The 18,958-nt window shown below is 52.2% G+C and overlaps 1 protein-coding gene across 1 annotated transcript; it reads right to left on the bottom strand.

The window, feature by feature from the left end:
- Positions 1-13,355: 13,355 nt before the first annotated feature.
- On the bottom strand, positions 13,356-14,312 carry LOC119141955 (olfactory receptor 14A16-like). Its single transcript, XM_037374653.1, has one exon. It carries the CDS (start codon positions 14,295-14,297, stop codon positions 13,356-13,358), a length of 942 nt encoding a protein of 313 aa, XP_037230550.1. The 5' UTR covers positions 14,298-14,312.
- Between the last annotated feature and the right edge of the window lie 4,646 nt (positions 14,313-18,958).

The raw sequence follows: 18,958 nt of genomic DNA, 5'->3' as shown, positions 1-18,958 counted from the left end.
GACAAAAAACTTAACTGTTGTTTTAGCTACAAAGAAAACACAAGCTCTTGGCTTGTGGTGCTTGTTTTGTCAGTTGGGAACAAGATTGTGAGATAATGGAATTGTTTGACCTGATTGTAGGGCTGATAGGAGTCATCAGCATGCCCTCACAAGGAACAGCATGGGTTCCTGTCCAACCACAAATGAACATGTGGGTTACCTGGGCCAACAAGACAGGGCAAGATTCATTTTACTTACCGTTAGCTACCCCATCTGACCCATTTCATACCTGTTTGATTGGGGTCCCTTTAAACCATATGAAGGAGTTTGGGCACTGGACAACAGGTAAAATATACTCCGACTACCTCGACCAAGCAGCAAATGACTTTTGCACCATCAACAGTGGGTCTGTGCAAGCCGATTGGTGCCAATCACTTGGTATTCCAAGAAACCCCTCGGGGGCTCAAGCGTTCCAAATTGCTCAGGGCCGGAATGTTACCGGCATGGAACCTCAGGAGCTTGACATCTTAGGATCTATGCTGGGAAACTACTGTTTATTTTGGGGGTTTTACAAGAAAGACATTGACTCAGGTAATTTTAGGATCCACAAAACAAGAAATGATAATCCTTGGATTGCCCCTGGGTCCCCCTGGCATTATAACATCACCGGTTACTGTAACGATTGGACTTGGCCTGTTTCATGGTCTGGTGAGACAAATGAAAAAGCAAAGATGTTGCCTCGGGGAGTATTCCTCGTTTGTGGAGATGGTGCCTGGCCCGCCGTACCTGCAAGGGCACCGGGAGGACCATGCTGCTTTGGCAAACTAACATTATTTGCCCCTGGTATCCATCAAATGCTTAACATAAGTAACAAGTTTAAACGCATCAGACGTAGTGTATACCAATTGGGACCTGAATGTACAGATGATGTTGAGTTGTGGGAACGTCCATCTGTCATTTTAGCATCACTCTTTACACCACAAGTTGCTTCTGCCAAGGCTCTCACTCAGTTGAGACAGTTGGCTTGTTGGACAGAGAACAAGTTAACATTACCTCCAGAGTATTAGATGACTCACCACTGATGTCGACAGTATACGACATGCTTTAATACAAAATCGAGCTGCCATTGATTTTCTGTTATTAGCACAAGGACACGGCTGTGAGGGTTTTGAGGGAAAGTGCTGTATGAATCTTGCTGATCATTCTGAGTCCATTCACAGAAAGCTTTCCCAACTACAAGATAATATGAAGAAACTCAGTTTTACTGAAAATCCTTATGACGATTGGCTTACGGGATGGGGAATCACTGGCTGGTCGAAAACCTTATTGATGGAAGGGATTAAATTTTTGTTATTATCTTTGCTGTGCTTGTTATCTTTTGTTGTATTTTCTCCTGTTTGAAGAAAGATTTAGAATCAATCGTTGATAGAGCCTGGGTTATCCAGAAAGAAAAAGGGGGATGTGTAGGGGAATTCTTGGCAGAACAAGGGCATACTGTCCCCTTGCAGGAGTTGGACAACCCTGGCCTGCAGATTACAAAGTTCCTTTGAAGATCTTGTACTGTCCTTGAATAGGCAGAATAAAGAATAATGAGCATTGTACAAGAACAAGGCCGGGTGCCAAGCAAGATATGAAAACCGCTAAGTTAGCACATCCTTATTAGGCGCTTGCAGCATGACAACCAATCAACAAGTAACATGAATACGTAACCGACAACCAATGACTGTCAGGCAGCTGCCGCGTGAACAGTGTATTAGAAGTATAAATATGACAAAGTTGCTAAATAAAGTAGGACGATATGTAGCCACATTGGTGTGATTGTCGTTACTTGGCTGACTTTCTGATTGAGACCCTCTTCAGCCCACACTGCCCCAGTATGTCCCAGTGGCCTCCAGGTGGGGTGTGAGCCCTTCCCCACTGCTCTCTCAGCCTGACCATCCAGCTGGTGTTTTACTCATCTCTTTCTGTTCGCACCCAGAGTGTCATGGCCTCGCTTGGGCAGAAGAACGCTGATGAAGACCATGACAAGAGTTTTGCTGAAGCTGAGGGAAATGACATCCACTGTGGAGCTCCTCACGCACAACTGCAGGCTGTCAGGTTGGCGAGGCAGGATTTACCCTTGGAAAATCCACCTGGACAGTTACCCGCTCAGGTGCCAGAAATGTCACCCAAGGCGACTCTAACTGGTGGCACACCCCTCACCACTGGGGGTCCGTGCAGCCTGTGGTTCCCCGAGCTGCACTTACGGACTCCTTCCAAGACAGTTGCAACACTTACTTGTCCTTTCTCACAAGTGACCTCTGCCAATTCAAGGAGCTTTCAAAAGCGATACTTCAAGGAAATACTGATTTTATACCAGAACTTCACCATTGTTATTAGTTATACCACGCCCCTATTTTCTCTCATCTTTAACATATTTGTACCTGAGCAGGAGACAGTGACGACTTCTGAAGTCATCTTTTCAGCAGACTGTCTCAGCAAAGGCTCTTTCAGTTATTCACCTGTTTTCTCCTCCCTTTATTCTTTGGTCTTTTAGGTACGTCTCACCTGTGCTGCTGTTTTTACTTCAGGAAGGAAAAGCTTGCATGTCTCCCCACAGCCAAACTGTCTCCTTACCCAACTCTTCCCTTGTCTTTAGATCTATATTTCTGTATCTAGCACCTAAAAGATTTCTCATGAGAGTGTCCCTTGCAGAAAGGCACCTCATCAGAGACAGCTTGGACATGGCACCTGCTTGTGGAGGGTGTTGGCTTATTTATGACATTTGATCATTCTTCACATTGCTTGCAGATTTGAATAATTCTTCTGCACCTGTGTGCAGCCTGTCCTCTAAGGCAAATTGGTGGGGATGGTGCAAAGGAGCTGCAGCACCCACCTGCAGAATTGAGGGGAGAAGTCTGACGTAAGGAGAAGGGATGTGAGTCCCAGGGGACAATGAGAAAAAGGGTGGTCTTGGGGACATTCAGAGCAAGGTTGTCCATCTGGTGTTAGACCTCAAGGGACTGCATTTCCTACCAGTCCAGACCTGATGAGGAGACCCTCTGCATCATTATCACTTGGAGATTGCTGCTAGAACCTCCCCTCTAGCCTAAAAAGTAGCAAAATACAACCTATGAAATGAAAAATAATTATTTTGAAGTGCACTTTGAAATCCTCTCTCTTATCTACATGAATGGAACAGATTCAATTAGCTACACAGGTCTTCAAGACTTGAAGGAAATGAGAAAAGGCAAATACCTCATTAGGGCCTTGGGGGCTCCTGCCATGAACCTGAGCTACTGAGAGCAGACTGAACCAACCACTGAAGGAATGTAAGTCAGAAGCAACACTGAAAATACCTTCAAACATTGATGGGTCCCGCTGAGGGCCATTGCTGACAAAGCGTCCCCATGGACTCGTTAGAGTAGCTAATTAGAGGCCAGACCTGCAGGCAGGCAAAGGTACTGTGTCAGTGGCTGTAATGCTGCAAAACACATTTGGATTTTTTTATGAAGCAGAAAGACCAAGCCCTGACCCCCAGGCTCTTGGAGGGCAGAACATAAGACCCTCCAAATCAAGTTCTATGTCACAGGCCTTGGTGGGAGAGGCAGCTGCCATTGCCAGGGGGACAGAGGCCTCAGCCCCCTGTGGGGCCATTCAGCCTCGCTGCAGCCCTGGGCCATCTCCACTGCAAGTTGCCCTACACTGTCCATGTGGCACCTCTTTCCACTCTGGGGGTTGGACTCTTCCTTGCTTTCCTACCCAGCCCTCACACCCGCATTTCTCTGCCTTTTCTGAAGTCTCTCCCCTCATCCCTGCTTGTTCCTTGAAACTCAAAGCCATGGGCTGACCCAGGCTCCCTCTGGGTGAACTCTGGCATCAGAGGCCAGCCCTTGGACGGACACAGGTTTTTCCTCATACCCAATCTGAACCTTCTAAGTTGCATTTAGTGGTGTTTTTTCTTTTCTTCTCACTACCTCTGAAGGCTGCAGGTGAAGAAGGAGGACAGTGCTCTTGCTTCAGTTCATTGCTTCCTGTGCTCCTGCCTTGTACCACAGTGAGTACTTGGAAACCTTGCCATAGGCAACGCAAGGCTCTTACATCCTCCCACAAAAGCCCTCCATTCTCCAGGGTGGACCAGCCCAGCTCCCTCAGCCTGACCTAACAGGGCCCGTGCTCCAGCCTTGACCATCTCTTTGATTCTTTACTGAAATGGCTCCAGCGTGCCAGTGTCTCTCTGCTATTGCGGGGCACCAAAGCTAGACAAGTACTCTAGATGTGGTGAAACAAGTGGGAAGCAGAGGGAGGGAATGACTTGCCGTGGCTGTGCTCCTGGTCATACAGCCCAGGAGGCTGTTGGTCACCTTTCCTGATGGCTCCTAGTTTGCCGAATGCGAACCAAGGACCCAGCCAGGCAGTCCCTGCCCTGTGTCCTCGCAGGGCCTCGGTCCACTTTAGGGGCAGGACTTTCAATTTGTCCTTCTTGGGTATCACGAGATTCATGGGTGCTTCCAGTGAAGAGGAAGTTCCTCCAGTCTCTATGACCTTCCAGTGGGGATGGAGAATGGCCTCACTGGGACATCGGCCTGCTCACACAGCTCCCTGGGATGCCGCCCCTCCACCTCCCTGGAGTGGGAAGCATTGAATTTGGTCAAATGACTCCTGACTTGATCCCCATCCACACTTGGCTGGTTCCCTCCAGAGTCCTGCCTTCAGGCACAAAGCTTTGGGACACGATGCTGGGGAAGACTAAGGCAAAGAGGACCTGGAGGATGTTCAGTTTTATCTAGACCTGCTCTTACTAAGCTCAGCAGTGGCCACACAGGGGCTTTGTTTAGTTCTTAAACTGTTCTGCAAGTAGAGACAGATCCTCTTGATGCCCTTGAACATCTTGCAAGACCCCATACGAAGCAGGCTTTGGCTTCCCTGAAGACATCCCTATTTCTAAATTCCTCTTTGAGCCCTTGCATCCACCTCCAGGATGCTTCCTTTTCTCTCTGGAGATTCTTGAGGAATTCCTTCTTTAGCCAAGGATCTCTCTAGGCATGTCTGCTTGATTTCCTGCTCCTCGGTATGGACAGTTCTGCTTGGAAAATGCTTTCCTGAATGACCAGCCGTACACAGCTCTGCTGTCCTTGAGTGCTGCTGCCCATGGGACTACCACTACAAGTCCCCTGAAGAGGCTAAAGTCTTCTCCCCCTATTTCATGAGCACTACAGCCGGGGCTGACACTGGTTTTCACATCCCTCAGCAGCACTGCCTGTTTGGCAAGGACCAGATTCAGGTGAGCGTCACCTTTGTTGGCCTGACACCTGTGCAAAGAATTTGTCTCAAGAGACCCCCGACACCAGCTGGACAGGGTGTATCCTGCTGTGCTCCCCTTCCAGAAGGCGTCAGGGTCATGAAGTCCCCAATAAGAGCTGGGATCATGGACCTGCAGACTTCCTTGGCTTGCTTAGATAAGCCTTTCTCCACTGCCGTACCCTGAGTGCGGGTGCTGTGTCTCCCACCAGGATGGCACACTAACCGGCCTCTCGCTGACACTCTCCTGCAAGGGCTCACCCAACCTGCTGCACACCCCGTAGAGGAGATCCGCACGTGCAACAAGTGCCTGCACACGGAGGGCATCCCCTCCTCAGCTTCCTGGCCTGTCCCTCGTGAAAAGCCCACACCTTTCCCTGCCGCACCACTGTGACCTGTCCCACCACCCCTCATGATTTATTTCATCAATATCATGATTTACTCCATCAATATCCAGCACGATGACAGCATGTGGAAGTCCAGCTCCTCCTGCCTGAGCCCCAGTCCCAAGCCATCGGTGCGCTTCTGGGCTGCAGCACCTCAGCCGTAGCGCTGGGGCCAAGCTCAGGCTTCTCTCGGGCAAAGCTGGTACCAAGCGCCCCCGAGCCAGCGTGTGCCCGTGCTGTGCTGGAGACCAGAGACCCGCTGGAGTGGGTGGCGGTGGCAATCTAAGTGCACCAGCAGAGGAAGCCCTGCCCTCTGCAAGGCCAGAAAAGCAGTGCTGGGCTCTGCAGCCCTGGCAGAAGAAGGCTTGGCTAGCTGCAGTGCTGCTGAGGCCCCTGAAGGCCTGTGGGGGAGGGGAGGCTGACCTCCAGGAGGACATGGTGCTGCTGAAAATGTGCTTCAGTTTGCATATGCTGTGATCCAGGAACACTGTGAGAACCATGCACTGGTTCTTTGATGGTATCTTCACGGGGCTGAGCAAAGGATTGTTGGAATAAGTACCAGTGGAGTGTGGGAGTAGCCAGGTGATTGGAACCCCCACTGTGATGGGCTTCCTGTTCATGGACCAGCTGGATGAACTTGGGTCAGACCGTGACGCACTGCAGGGCTGGCATTCAGTTGCTGGTTGACAGAAACCAAAGCTACCTGAGGTGCCACCTGGGCTTCCTCAAAGGAACCATATTCCTGACAATAAAGATTTGGATGCCCACGTTTTTATGTTGCAGAAGGAAGCCGAGCTACAGCAGATACCAGAAGCAGGTACAAATGCTGCAATACCTCTTGTATGGGCTTCAGGAACACCAGGGCAACCCCAAGCAGGGGAACCAGTAATCATCCAGTGGAAGCCAAATGGCAGACCAGCAAGTCAAAAGCTGTAGCCAGTTAAACTACAAGTCAGGAAAGGGTTGCAGTCCTTAATTGAACAAACCACAGATTTTGGGTTACTAAGAGAATGCCAATCAGAACATAACACTCCAGTATTACCTGTCAGGAAGCCAAATTCAGAAGAATACAAACTGGTGCAAGATGCAAGAGCTATAAATCCAACTGTGCAAGATGTCCATGAGGCAGTAGCACACCCGTATGCCCTCCTGACCACCCTGAAGGAGAATGAGGAATGGTTTACTGTATGAGATGGAAGATGCGTTCTTCTGCCTTGTGCTGGCTGCTGCCAGTCACCAGTCGGTTGGTTTCAAATGGGAAAGCCCTGAAACTGGTCGAGAAACCCAGCTGTGCAGGGCTGTATGACTGCAAGGAGTTAAAAATAGTCCTACAGTCTTTGGAAATCAATTCGCCAGGGAGTTGGAAAGCTGGCAAAAGAGGTAGGAAAATGTCGCCTTGCTGCAATAGGTAGGTGACATACTGCTAGCAACCAGTAGTAAAGAAGATTCTATAACAAGGACCTCCTAAACTTTGGGGGCTAGCAGGGTACAAAGTACCCTGGGAAAAGGCAGAGACCACCCCAGAAGAAGCAACCAATTGGGGATTTACAACCTGCCTGGGCCAGCAGAGTCTTGGAGCTGGAGGAAAAGGGCCATTTGTCAAATCCCAGAAGCCAAATGAAAACAAGAGCTCAGAGCATCCCTGGGAATGGCCGGGTGGTGTCACTTATGGATAACGAATTTGGGACTCATTGCCAAGCCTCCATATGAAGGTGTCGGAGGAAAGGGAAACCTCCTTGTCTGGACTCAGGAGTGCAGAGATGCATTTACGGAATGGAAACGGACTGGAATGAGTGCTCCAGCTCTAGGCCTCCCAAATCTAGAAAACCCATTGGAACTCTTTGTGCATGAAAGGTGACACGTTGCCTTAGGAGTGTTGGCCCAGAGCCTGGAACCATGGAGCAGAGCCGTGGGGAGCTTTTCCAAACAGCTGGACAGTGTCAGTAAAGGACGGCCAACCTGTCCGCGCACGGTGGCAGCTACAGTATTACCGATGCAAGAGGCCCAGGAACTGACACCTGGGCAAAAATGACATGATCTCAGTGGAAAAGAAGAAGTAACTCATGATTGTTTAAAGACAATGGCAGAGGTATATTCTAGCCGAGTGGAATTAAAAGGCACGCCAACAGAAAATGGAGACTGGGACTTATTTGTAGGTGGTAGTAGTTTTGTGCGAAATGGGACCCAAAGAGCAGGATATGTGGTGGTAACTATCAGAGAGAGAAGAGAAGCCAAAGCCCTCTCATCTGACACGTGGGCCCAAGAGGCAGAACTCACAGCCTTACTAAGGGCACTGGGATTATTATCAACAGACAAGGCTTTTTTAATGTATGGACATATTTGAAATTTGCCTTTGGAATAGACCATGCCGATGGGGCTGTTGGAAAGAAAGAAAGAAAGAGGACTCTGAACCTCTCAAGGATCCCCCGTCAAATTATGAGGCAAAGACCCAACAATCATTTCAGGTGACCAGTTGACCCAGGGTGCTGGCAATTATGCATTGTAAAGTGCAGCACCTTGGAGATAGCTCGGTGCATATAGGACAGCAAGTGGCAGATCAAGCAAGGAAAGAAGCAGCTGAAAGTCAAATATTGCTAGTCCTGCCAGAGAAACGGCAGAAATTAGGGCCTAAGAGCCCACAGGATCCACCAGAAAACAATCAGTTGGCTAATATACTGAAGGCAACCCAAATCACGGATGATGGGTGACTCCTTCGCATCAACTAACATTTACAGAGGAAATTATGTGTGAATTGGTTAAAAGGAAGCACCACGAAACTCTCTGGGGAATTGAGAGTTTGGTAGAAGCCTTGAAAGGGCAAGTTCTAAATGTACCATGACTGGGAAAACAAAAAGCAGAGTGAAGAAGCCTGAGTTGTACCTGAAGAATAACCCTCACCTACCCCAATGATCTTTCCCAGGGCTGACAAAGCCCAGGGGATTACTGGCAATTAGACTTTTTCCAAGTTACTGCAGCAAAATGGGTATCCGTACCTTTTAGTAATGGCAGATGCTTTTTCAGGCTGGCTGGAAGCTTTCCCTTGTCGCACCAATAAGAAATATCGTAAGTGTAAGTTCAGAGATTATACTGAGATTGGGGTACCCATAGGACTTTCTTTGGGTAGGGGTCGACACTTGGTAGTAGAAGCCCTTCACCTTTTAGCTAAACTAGGAGGGGTAAAATGGGATCTCCACACTCCATGGAGACCTCAATCAAGCGGGAAAGTAGAAAGAATGAAGCAAAGCCTGAAAGGACAGATGAGTAAAATCTGCCAAGAACCTCAGAGAGAGCAGTCAGATGCTTTTCCCTCAGCATTGCTACAGATACAGGATCCAGCGTAAACGGAAGGAGAGACTTAGTCCTTTGGAAAGGATACATGGTAAACCTTGCCAGGTGACAGAAATGGGAGTGAATCCCAAAATAATAGAAGGGAAACATGGCTTAAAAGAGTATGTTCAGTCTCTATGAAAGGTCCTGTCCTCTCTCCAGAGGTACGTCACTGTGAGCGCAGATCTGTCCCTGGACGTGCCTGTACATCACTACCGACCCGGAGATTGTGTGTATCTTAGAACGTGGTTGGATGAACCGTTGAAGAGAAGTGAAAGGACCTTTCCAGATTTTGCTCAGCACCTACGCTGCTGTCAAGCCTGAAGGAGTCACTCCATGGACGTGCCATAGCAGGGTTTAAGCAGCCACATCACCAGAATGGACTGTCAAGCAAGAAAAACCTTTATGCTTGAAACTACCTCCAGAATCATGAAGTTCTAGGTTCGGTATCTTGCATTATTGCCAGACAGCATGTAAGTGAATGACTGAAATGCGACCCCAGATAAGACTGGGCTGTCTACAGGGAAGCTGGAGCCTGCTACTTGTCTCTCCTTTGTAGATATATGTTGAAACATGTTTTACAGATGTATAGAATTTGGCCTGTGATGTGGTATGCTAAATCCTCAGCTTGGGTGGGATCAGGAGGAGTCATGGACATGGAATACTCATTTGAAAATTGTTGAAGGATCGATAAATGTTTTTAGGAGGAGTGATTGTTGGGTAGGTACCCATTTCCCTGAATGTCCTCATGCAGGAGTGCCTGTAGCTGGTATCCCCATCCCATGTGGGACTAGTGGGAGTAACTTGTGGCTAAGACCAAAATACACTCACTGGAACGAGACTGACCTCCAGACCTGGGCAATACTGAATCCACACTCAGTGTGAAGTGTGTTACTAAAATGAAGCCGAGACACACCAAAATGGAACTCTGCTCTCTGTGGGGCACCACCCACATTGTGGTTGCTCAAGGCATTTCACGAAGCTGTCAGAACTAACTAGCCGTAGGTACTGGAACGTTCCACTGGGCACTGGGTGGTGCTGGATATGTGCCCGTGTAGCACAAAAAGCGTTACCACCAAGATGGTTGGGTAGATGTACACGGGGAGGGATTTTTCCTGATATGACTGACTGAGACACTGGACAACAGTCGGTGGTGAACAACTTACCTGCGGAGATACAGGCAGAATCAACCACCCCTTACAGAGAGACCCACTGGGTTTCACTGTTTTGCTGGGTGGTTTATTCCTTGGCTTGGGGCTGCTGAATTGGGGAAGGCAGTGACAAAGAGATCCACAGGAGTGGAAGAGATGGCCAAGGACACTGCAGGTGCCATAAACTGCACTCTGTATGGCAGAGACAATGGCCGTACGCAAGGGGACAACCCTTGGGTTCTCTTGGTGACTTCCAGCCTTGCCCGTGCCCTTTGCCTTCCATCTCACGTTGCCCTACGCTGTCCCACAGCTGCTGCTTTTCCCCGGCAGGCTGCAGGCACCCATCTGGCTTCCCCACCTTGCTCTCACCCTGCCCTTGCCACACATGCACTCATGTCTGCCCACCCTCACACGCTGTGCCTGCAAACACACAGACATGGACTGATCTCACACGCCTTCTGGGCGACGTCTCCCACCACAGCACAAGCCCCTGAGTGACATTTCCTCCTCCTGACCTCCAGTCTCCACTTTCCCAGCTGCACTGGGTGGCAGTGCTTCTCCCTCCTGCTCTTCCCTACCGCCAAGGAAAGCTCCACCACCTGGGAAACCACCCTTCAGGCGGGCATCCCGACCCGTCACCCTCCTTGGGGCCTTTCCCCTGACCATGCCACGGCCTCACCGCGCTCTTCCAAGGCTGCGAGCCTTTCAGCTTCTCGCATAGACACGAGCAAGCGGTGTGCCTGCTGCTGTGCTGCCATGTCCTCAGGCAGCAGCGACGTGACAAGCAAGAAAGAAGCCCCTTGGTGGAGTGAGCCCAGTTCCTTAGGCAGAGGGGATCTCACAGCCCATGTGCCACCCAGGGGCCTTCTGCTGGCCTGCCCGAGACACGGGCAGATGGAGCTTAACAGCACGTGTCCCAGCCATGAGTCAGGGGCTGCCCTACGCGCTGTGTCAGGCAGAGGTGACCTCACCGCCCCTTTCCCAGGCACATTGCTGCTGGTGGCCTGTCCCCTCCGCAGGCAGAACTGGCCTCACTGCCCCCGTCACAGCCATTGGCTTCCTGCTGGAATGTGAGTCCCTGAGACACAACTGACCACGAGATACCGTCCTCAGCCGTCACCCTCCCCGTGGCCCAGCACCCAGCAGATGAAGGGAAGCTTCTGTCACCCAATTTATCTCATGGATTTCCTACCTACCATTTGGGTGGAAGAACATTCCCCAGGGGAACTGCTCTGTTTCTACTGGACCATGTTTTGTCTCTGCTTCTGCGCCTCTGTTTTCCCTTCTTCCCCCTGCTATCCCATCCCAACTGAGCTCTCCAGGGAAGTGAGTCAATGAGTCCCAGAATATCCCAGGTTGGGAGAGGCCCCTGTAATGCCCTTGTCCAGCTGTCCTGCTCAAGGCAGGGTGAACTGGATGGCATCTCTCAAGGGCTCTGCCCACTTTGGCATCATCCACAGAAGGGTCTGAAAAGCCACTTTGTCAACTTGTGCTGGGAGACAATAAAGACATGCAACACAGCTGGCCCAACTGCTTGCACTGGAAGATGCCACTAGTCAGTGGCCACCAGGACGACTTGACCACTGGTGACATTTGGTCTTGAGGCCCTGTGGCGTATGATGCACCGACTCTGGGAGCGGATCGAAGGCACGAAGACACTCGAAGACACCTCAAAGACACTTTATTAAAATCAAGCAAGCCTTTTATACCTTTGCAGGGGGCTGACGTGTCAGCCTGTAACTGTGCTCAGCAAGTTTCCACTCTGGGCTCTTCTTTTATTACAGACACAGCAGCTCAGCAACTCCCTTTATCTACAAGGCCACAAGCTCTGCAGACCACTCCCTATCTTCAAGGTTCTCCTCTTGCTCCCATGGCTTCCTTCCAACAGGCATAACTTTGTCTCTCTCCCAAGGTCGGGTTTTGCTCCCTGACGCCGCTGAGCTAGCTCGAGACATAGCCACAAGCCCCCAGCCAACTTCCCACCCACAGTATCCTCCATTTCTTCACTCCAGAAGTCACCCATCTGCCTATACAGAAAGTGCAGGAGAAAAAGTCAAAACCCTTGCAAAGGTGCAGGTACAAACCATCCCCTCCTTTCCTCAATACGTATGGGTGCAGCAACCCCTTTGATGTCCCACAATTACCTGGAAATGGCTGCAGGAGTATTTGCACCATCATTTCCCCAGACACTACGGTGAGGATGAGCAGCCTGTATTTCTCCCAGTTGTCCTTCTTGCTTTTCCTGAACAAAGGCTGGATGTCTGCCTTTTGCCAGGACCCCAGAACCTCCCTGATTGCTCGGACACATTTGAGGGCACCATCCAGAAAGGGTGCCGTGATCAGACAGAGGCACTTGCAATGAGCCTGCCCAAGGCGGGTGAGATGAATCTCCCTGGGACAGTGGCCTTTGTTCCTGCAGTCACACACAGGAACGGCTGTGCCCTGGGAGGTGTCCCCACCTCAGCTGGCCTCATGCACTGCTGCCGTGGTTGAACCCCAGCCTCACGCGCACAGGGGTGCTCAGAGGCACGAGCCCGTCCCTGGCACGTGCGGAGGCAGAGCACTGCAGCAGGCACAGTGACTGCCTGGCCTCCTGCTGCCCCTGCCAGAGGCTGGCAGCACCTCAGCCCGGGGGTGTCGCGCCCTGCTCGGCACCTCTCGGAGATGGCCCTCGTCATGAGCAACGGGCACGGGGACCTCGGTTCAAGGAAGCACGTTGCAGCGCTGCATTCAGGTGGTCTCCACCAATCCAGAACAGTTGATGGAGGCCAGCACCGTCAGAGAGTGCGCGTTGCCTGCCCCTGCCTGCGCTCACAGGACTGCCACGCAGCACGGCGGTGACCAAGCTGCCAGAGCACTCAGGCCTTACACCAAGGCAGGGGGTCAGAAGGAGAGTGTGGAGGTGGAAGGAGGACAGCACTGGAGAGCCAAGGGGTGGTGTTCCCTGGTACTGCGGCCATGCCAGGAACTTTTTCCCCTCCATCTGTGGACACAGGAATTGTCCCTGCAGCTCCAGAAAGACCTTGGAAGGAAGTATGCAAGGATAAATAGAGTTGTTTAATGGTGCTTTGGCTTTGTTAGACGAAGAGAGAGCAGGGCACCTTCAGAAAGGAAAATCACAGAAGGAATTAGAATGGGGACAACACCTTTATCAGAAGTGAAATACCACAACCAACTACAACAAATTCAGAAGGCAGTCTGGGTTTGTGATGAATTACATTATAAATGCTATTCATAATTTTATTCCTTCAGAAGAACATCCAGCTATCAGTTTGCACATTGCACCCTTGAGCTCCTCATTCCTCATGCTGTAGATGAGGGGGTTCACTGCTGGAGGCACCACCGCGTACAGAACTGCCACCACCAGGTCCAGGGATGGGGAGGAGATGGAGGGGGGCTTCAGGTAGGCAAACGTGCCAGTGCTGAGAAAGAGGGAGACCACGGCCAGGTGAGGGAGGCACGTGGAAAAGGCTTTGTGCCGTCCCTGCTCAGAGGGGATCCTCAGCACAGCCCTGAAGATCTGCACGTAGGACAGCACGATGAAAATGAAACACCCAAAGTACAAAAAGGCACTAGCCCCAATAAGCCCCACTTCCCTGAGGTAGGTGTGTGAGCAGGAGAGCTTGAGGATCTGTGGGATTTCACAGAAGACCTGTCCCAGGGCATTGCCGTGGCAGAGCGGCAGTGACAGTGTATTGGCCGTGTGCAGCACAGCATGGAGAAACCCACTGGCCCAGGCAGCTGCTGCCATGTGGACACAAGCTCTGCTGCCCAGCAGGGTCCCGTAGTGCAGGGGCTGGCAGATGGCCACGTAGCGGTCATAGGCCATCACAGTGAGAAGAAAATACTCTGCTGAAATGAAAAAGAGAATCAGTAAGTGCTGTGCAGCACATCCTGAGTAGGAGATGTCCCTGGTGTCCCAGAGGGAGTTGGCCATGGCTTTGGGGAGAATGGTGGAGATGGAGCCCAGGTCGAGGAGGGAGAGGTTGAGGAGGAAGAAGTACATGGGGGTGTGCAGGTGGTGGTTGCACACTACGGTGGTGATGATGAGGCCGTTGGCCATGAGGGCAGCCAGGTAGATGCCCAGGGAGAGCCAGAAGTGCAAGAGCTGCAGCTCCCGCGTGTCTGCCAATGCCAGGAGGAGGAACTGGGTGATGGAGCTGCTGTTGGACATCTGCTGCCTCTGGGCATGGGGACCTGCTCAAGGAGGAAAGATAGCAAGAAGTCAGAGGATACTGTTGTGAGCCCAGTGAAAGCTGTTTCTTCTAGACCCGCCCCAGCTGGCACATGCCCCCCCCTCTGCCGTTCCTAGGAGAGCTCCCTGCAGAGCCGTGGCTGGAGCTGTGCTGAGTGCTGGCCGAGTGTGCTGTGAGGAGCAGGGGCTGTGCCCGCTGGCTGCCCAGCAGTGAGCCCTGCTCTGCAGCAGGGGCTTCATGGGAACCCTGGGGGCAGGGGCCAGTCCTGGCCTTGCACTGGCTCAGCCCAAACTGCTCCCAGCGCAGAAGGGCCTGTCAGCATCGGCTCTGCCCGTGCTGAGCAACGGCCATGGCCAGAGTCAGGTCAGGAGGGCTTTGTGCTGTGCTCAGGGAGAGCAGAGTGAGTGCTGAGAGGCAAGGGCACTGTCTGTGCCTGAGGGCAGAGGCAGGCACTCTGGTGAGTCCCTCCAGCTCCTTCTCAGCTGCCCTGCACTTGCAGCTTTCTGTGATAGAGTCCAATTACACTGACATGTGTCCTGGTTTAAGCCTGGCTGGAAATTATGTACCACAGGGATGCTCACTTACTCCCTCCTCACCCATGGGTATGAGGAGAGGAATCAGAAAGGAATGTAAATCTGGAAGTTTGAGATAAGAAAAAAAAATTATAAATGCAGTAGAAAAAAATGAAATTACAATACAATAATGAGAATGACAGTTATAATGAGAGGGAGGTAGTTGGGGGTAATAAAATCCAACAAGAAAGAAAGAAGAAAGGAAGGAAGGAGGGAAGGAAGGAAGGAAGGAAGGAAGGAGGGAAGGAAGGAGGGAAGGAAGGAAAGAAAGAAGAATGGAAGAAAGAAACAAAGAAGGAAGGAAAGAAGGAGGAAAGAAAGAAGCAAAGAGCGAAAGAGAGAAAGAAATGAAGAAAGAAAGGAAGGAAGGAGGAAAGGAAGAAAGGAAGCAGGGAAGACAGTGATACACAATACAGCTGCTCATCACCCACTGACTGATGCCCAGCCAGTCCCCAGCATCGACTGGCAGACCCCAGCAAACCCCACCAAGTTTAGATACTGAGCATGAACATGTTGCATCACCTATAAACAACCAAAAATATCAGTGCATTTTCAGAATTGTTCTCAAAAGTCCTTCCTACTCTGATGAAAATTAACTCTATCCGAGCCACAACCAGGACACTTTGTTACCCTAAAAAGCAAGCAGACACTGCTGAAGAGCAGAGGGATCCACTACAGAGCACAGAGTGGCTCGCCCTTTCTCAAAGTCTCAGCACCCCGCTTCTAGCCAGGGACACCCATGGTCACAGTGTGCCCTGGAAGCAGCGTGCAGCTTGGGTGGACACCCCAAGCAGGTGACCGAGGGTCCTGATTATGGTGATTGTTAAAGGCGAGCCAGCTCCTTCCCCAGCATCACACACTGCATTGCCCACAGCTTCACAGATTAGAGGAAACCTGGGACACCTCCTTGCTGTGCTCACATCGGCACAGGAGGACTCACAGGGTCTGTGCCTGAGCCTGCAGCTGAAACTCCCATTCCAACAGAGCCTGTCAGTTATCCCAAAATCATCTGAGCAAAGCCGGGAGAGAGACAGATGGGCACACTGGAATGCCTTTCCCTTCTCAAGCCCTGCACAGCACCTCCCAGACCAGAGCAGTGCAGGACAGCCACGCTCAACGCCTGCAGCTGTCCCTGCCAGCAGCTCTTTCTCTGGCCCCAGGGCTCTTCCCTGCCAGCGCTCACAGAGCCCAGCTCAGCCCCTGTGTGCCCAGCTCTGCCCTGCAGCCGCTCTCTGTCTGCACAGCTGGAAGAGCAGCTCCCCCAAAGCCGGAGGGAAAAGGAGAGCTGATGCTGGTTTCCTCTGCAGCGTGCTGGGGAGGGAAGGCACTTGCTCAGCTTCCTCATCAACCTCCCTGTGATGCTTTCAGCATCTCAGCCCCTGCTCTGACCTGCACAGTTCAGATTCCATTCCTACCAAGATGAGCAAGATAAAAGTGGCAGCAGAGACTCAGGCAAGAAGAGACTCCAGCAGAAAACCCCTGCCATGAATGTGCTCACGAGAAGTCGCCTTGGAAATGAGGTGGGCATGAGCAGAAGCTGCGAGCAGCCCTGACCAGTGCAGCACCCACTCAACAGCACGAGAACATTACCCTGACAGGGTTCGCTCCTTGCACCCACACCGTCTCCCCGCAGCCGCACGGGAGCCCCCGGCAGGCTGAGAGCTGCCCCTGGCAGGCGGCAGAGCCCCTGCCCCAGCACACAGCCCCCTGGGCTGCAGGGACCCTGCTGGCAAGGACAGCCCTGGGCACCCCTGCCTGCACAGCCACCTTCACAGCCCTGCAGCCGGCCCTGGCACAAGGCAGCCCACATGCCCTGGCCCTCCCACGCTGCAGCAGGGAAGCCCTGCTCTGCAGCACACTGGCCTCCTCCACAGCACAAGGCTCCCACACGGTCCCACAGGCTGGGGGGGCCCCAGCTGCTGCAGACCCGGCTAGGAACTGCAGAGGCAGTGCCCTGCAGCCACACACTTACCGGCTCCAGGGCTCTGCAGATTTCTCCAGCAGGGAGCTCTCAGCAGCCTCCCACCAAGGGCTGCTTTTGAGCTCTCCCTGCCTCCCTCCTCTGCCCCTCTGGGCTCCCTCCAGCTGTCCCTGGGGCTGCAGGGGAACCTGCTGGGCAGCAGGATGAGGCCATCCCTCATGGGCCCTGCCTCACCTGGGGGGACACACTTATTTCCAGCAGTGGCAATTCCCTTACTAGAAAAAAAAGCTTTCAGCATGAGAGTCACCTTTTGTTAACCCTTCAGTAGCCAGCACAGAGGGAAGTTCACAGGAAAGCAGCTCAGATCTCCAGTGTGGGGTTTTGCTGTGTGATGGCTTCAGTTACTCTCACGCAATGTAGGCATGTAGCTCTGGGTTTGTAGTCTCAGGGCTAAAGACTCAGCTCTCCCTTGCCCAGGCCATGTCTCTGCTCTGAAGCAAAGCCTTTGCACCCACGGGCTCGGGGACACTTGGTACCAGGGTGCCTTATGGCCAGGCAGAGCTGGGCTGGTGCCACAGCTGGGGGGCTTCAGCCCAGATGTGCAGCAGTGCCCTCAGCCAGGGGCCCACGCAGAGGCAGCTGCAGCCCGTCCTGTTGCAGACAGAGCTGTGACACTGAGGGAACCCAGTGCCAAGGCAGGTGGCAGAGCTCAGCACAGCTGCTCGGCAAGGACAGCAGCCTCCAACAGGTCCAACATTGACAATGGAGTTCATGCTTGTGAGGCAATTCCAGGGCACCCGAAGGAGCGTTCCCTCCTTCTGCACAGGCCACAGCCTGCCAGTGTGTGACCTGGGGCCTGCACTCTGCTGCTCTCCTGCCTCACTCCCCTGGGAGATGAGACTCCACCATTGCTTTGCTCCTAGAACCAAGGTGGACACGAATGATGCAGGGTTTCAGATCCAGGGGAGCATCACAGCTGCTGGCCCATCTAGCAGCTGTGCTAGAATGCCGATGCAAAGAACCTGCAGACACCTAAAGGAGCATTGTCACTGTGCTGCCCTGTGGCTGTCAGCAGGTGGTTACTTGACCACGGGCTTGCAGGATCCCACCAAGCCTCTGTCTCGCTGCTCCCCTCCTTCTTCACTCACCTTGATGTCTGTAGGGTTGTTCTCTCACATCATTCTCACTCCTCTCCCGTTGTGTTTTGTCCTTTCTGCCATAGGGTATCACAGAGGTGCCACTGCGAGTGCTTATTGGCTCAGGTTTGGGCAGGGGCTGGTCCATTTTGGAGTCAAATGAAAGTGGCTGTTATGGCCATGGAGTCAGCTCTTGATCTCTTCTCACCTCTGCCAGCCCTACAAACACCTCCAAACCACTCCCAAACCCTTGCCCTGTAAACACACAGGATCTCTAAATTCCCCAAGAAGATGTCAGGTTACTGATCCTAAGGCTTCCTCACGCTGCTTAAATAAGACTTTTCCCCTTCCTCTCCCTGATTTAGGTGATTTCAGAGCAGTTACCCTGAACCACACCTGTGTCACCAGGGCCAAGCTCAGACATGTAACAACAAAAATAACAGTGGGTACCAAGTGTCCAAGGTCACACGCCAGCAAAATGTTTTGCTGCAGAGCATGCTGGGGTGGTGGGCAGAGGTCACTGTGATGGTGAAATGAGATGTCCCTGAGGAGAGCAATCCATGCTGTCCTTGGGACCAGAGACACGCAGGGCTGGACTGTGCAGTGCTGCAGGAGAAGGCATCGCTGCCAGTGATGCCTCTGCAGCCCCAGAGGACACGTGGTTCCTGTGAACCTTATATCCAGAAAGGACAAGGTGCTTTTGATTGTGTCCTTGACAATGGACATCCCGTGAGGCAGGGACACTTTGAAAATCATTGGTCTGTTTCTCTATTGCCTCACCACAGCGATGATTTCCAACAGTGCTGGCTAACTGGGGAGGCCCAAGAAGGCTGAATGTTAGTCACGTGCTGCCCACCTACAAGAAGGGCAGGAGGGGGGATGGGGATAACTACTGGCCTGTCAACCTGATCTTAGTGCCAGGGAAGGTTGAGGAGCAGATCGTCCTGAGCGCCATCACACAGGAGGCGCAGGAAAACCAGGAGGTCAGGACCAGCCAGCATGGGTTTATG

The sequence above is a fragment of the Falco rusticolus genome, unplaced genomic scaffold (genome assembly GCF_015220075.1).
Source record: "Falco rusticolus isolate bFalRus1 unplaced genomic scaffold, bFalRus1.pri scaffold_100_arrow_ctg1, whole genome shotgun sequence".
Taxonomy (NCBI): Eukaryota; Metazoa; Chordata; class Aves; order Falconiformes; family Falconidae; genus Falco; species Falco rusticolus.
The sequence above is the reverse complement of the archived record's forward strand: the minus strand, read 5'-3'. Positions and strand labels throughout refer to the sequence as shown.

Bases quoted from the DNA above. Each gene is read 5' to 3' on its own strand.
- LOC119141955 (XM_037374653.1), bottom strand. From the start codon at position 14,297: ATGTCCAACAGCAGCTCCATCACCCAGTTCCTCCTCCTGGCATTGGCA.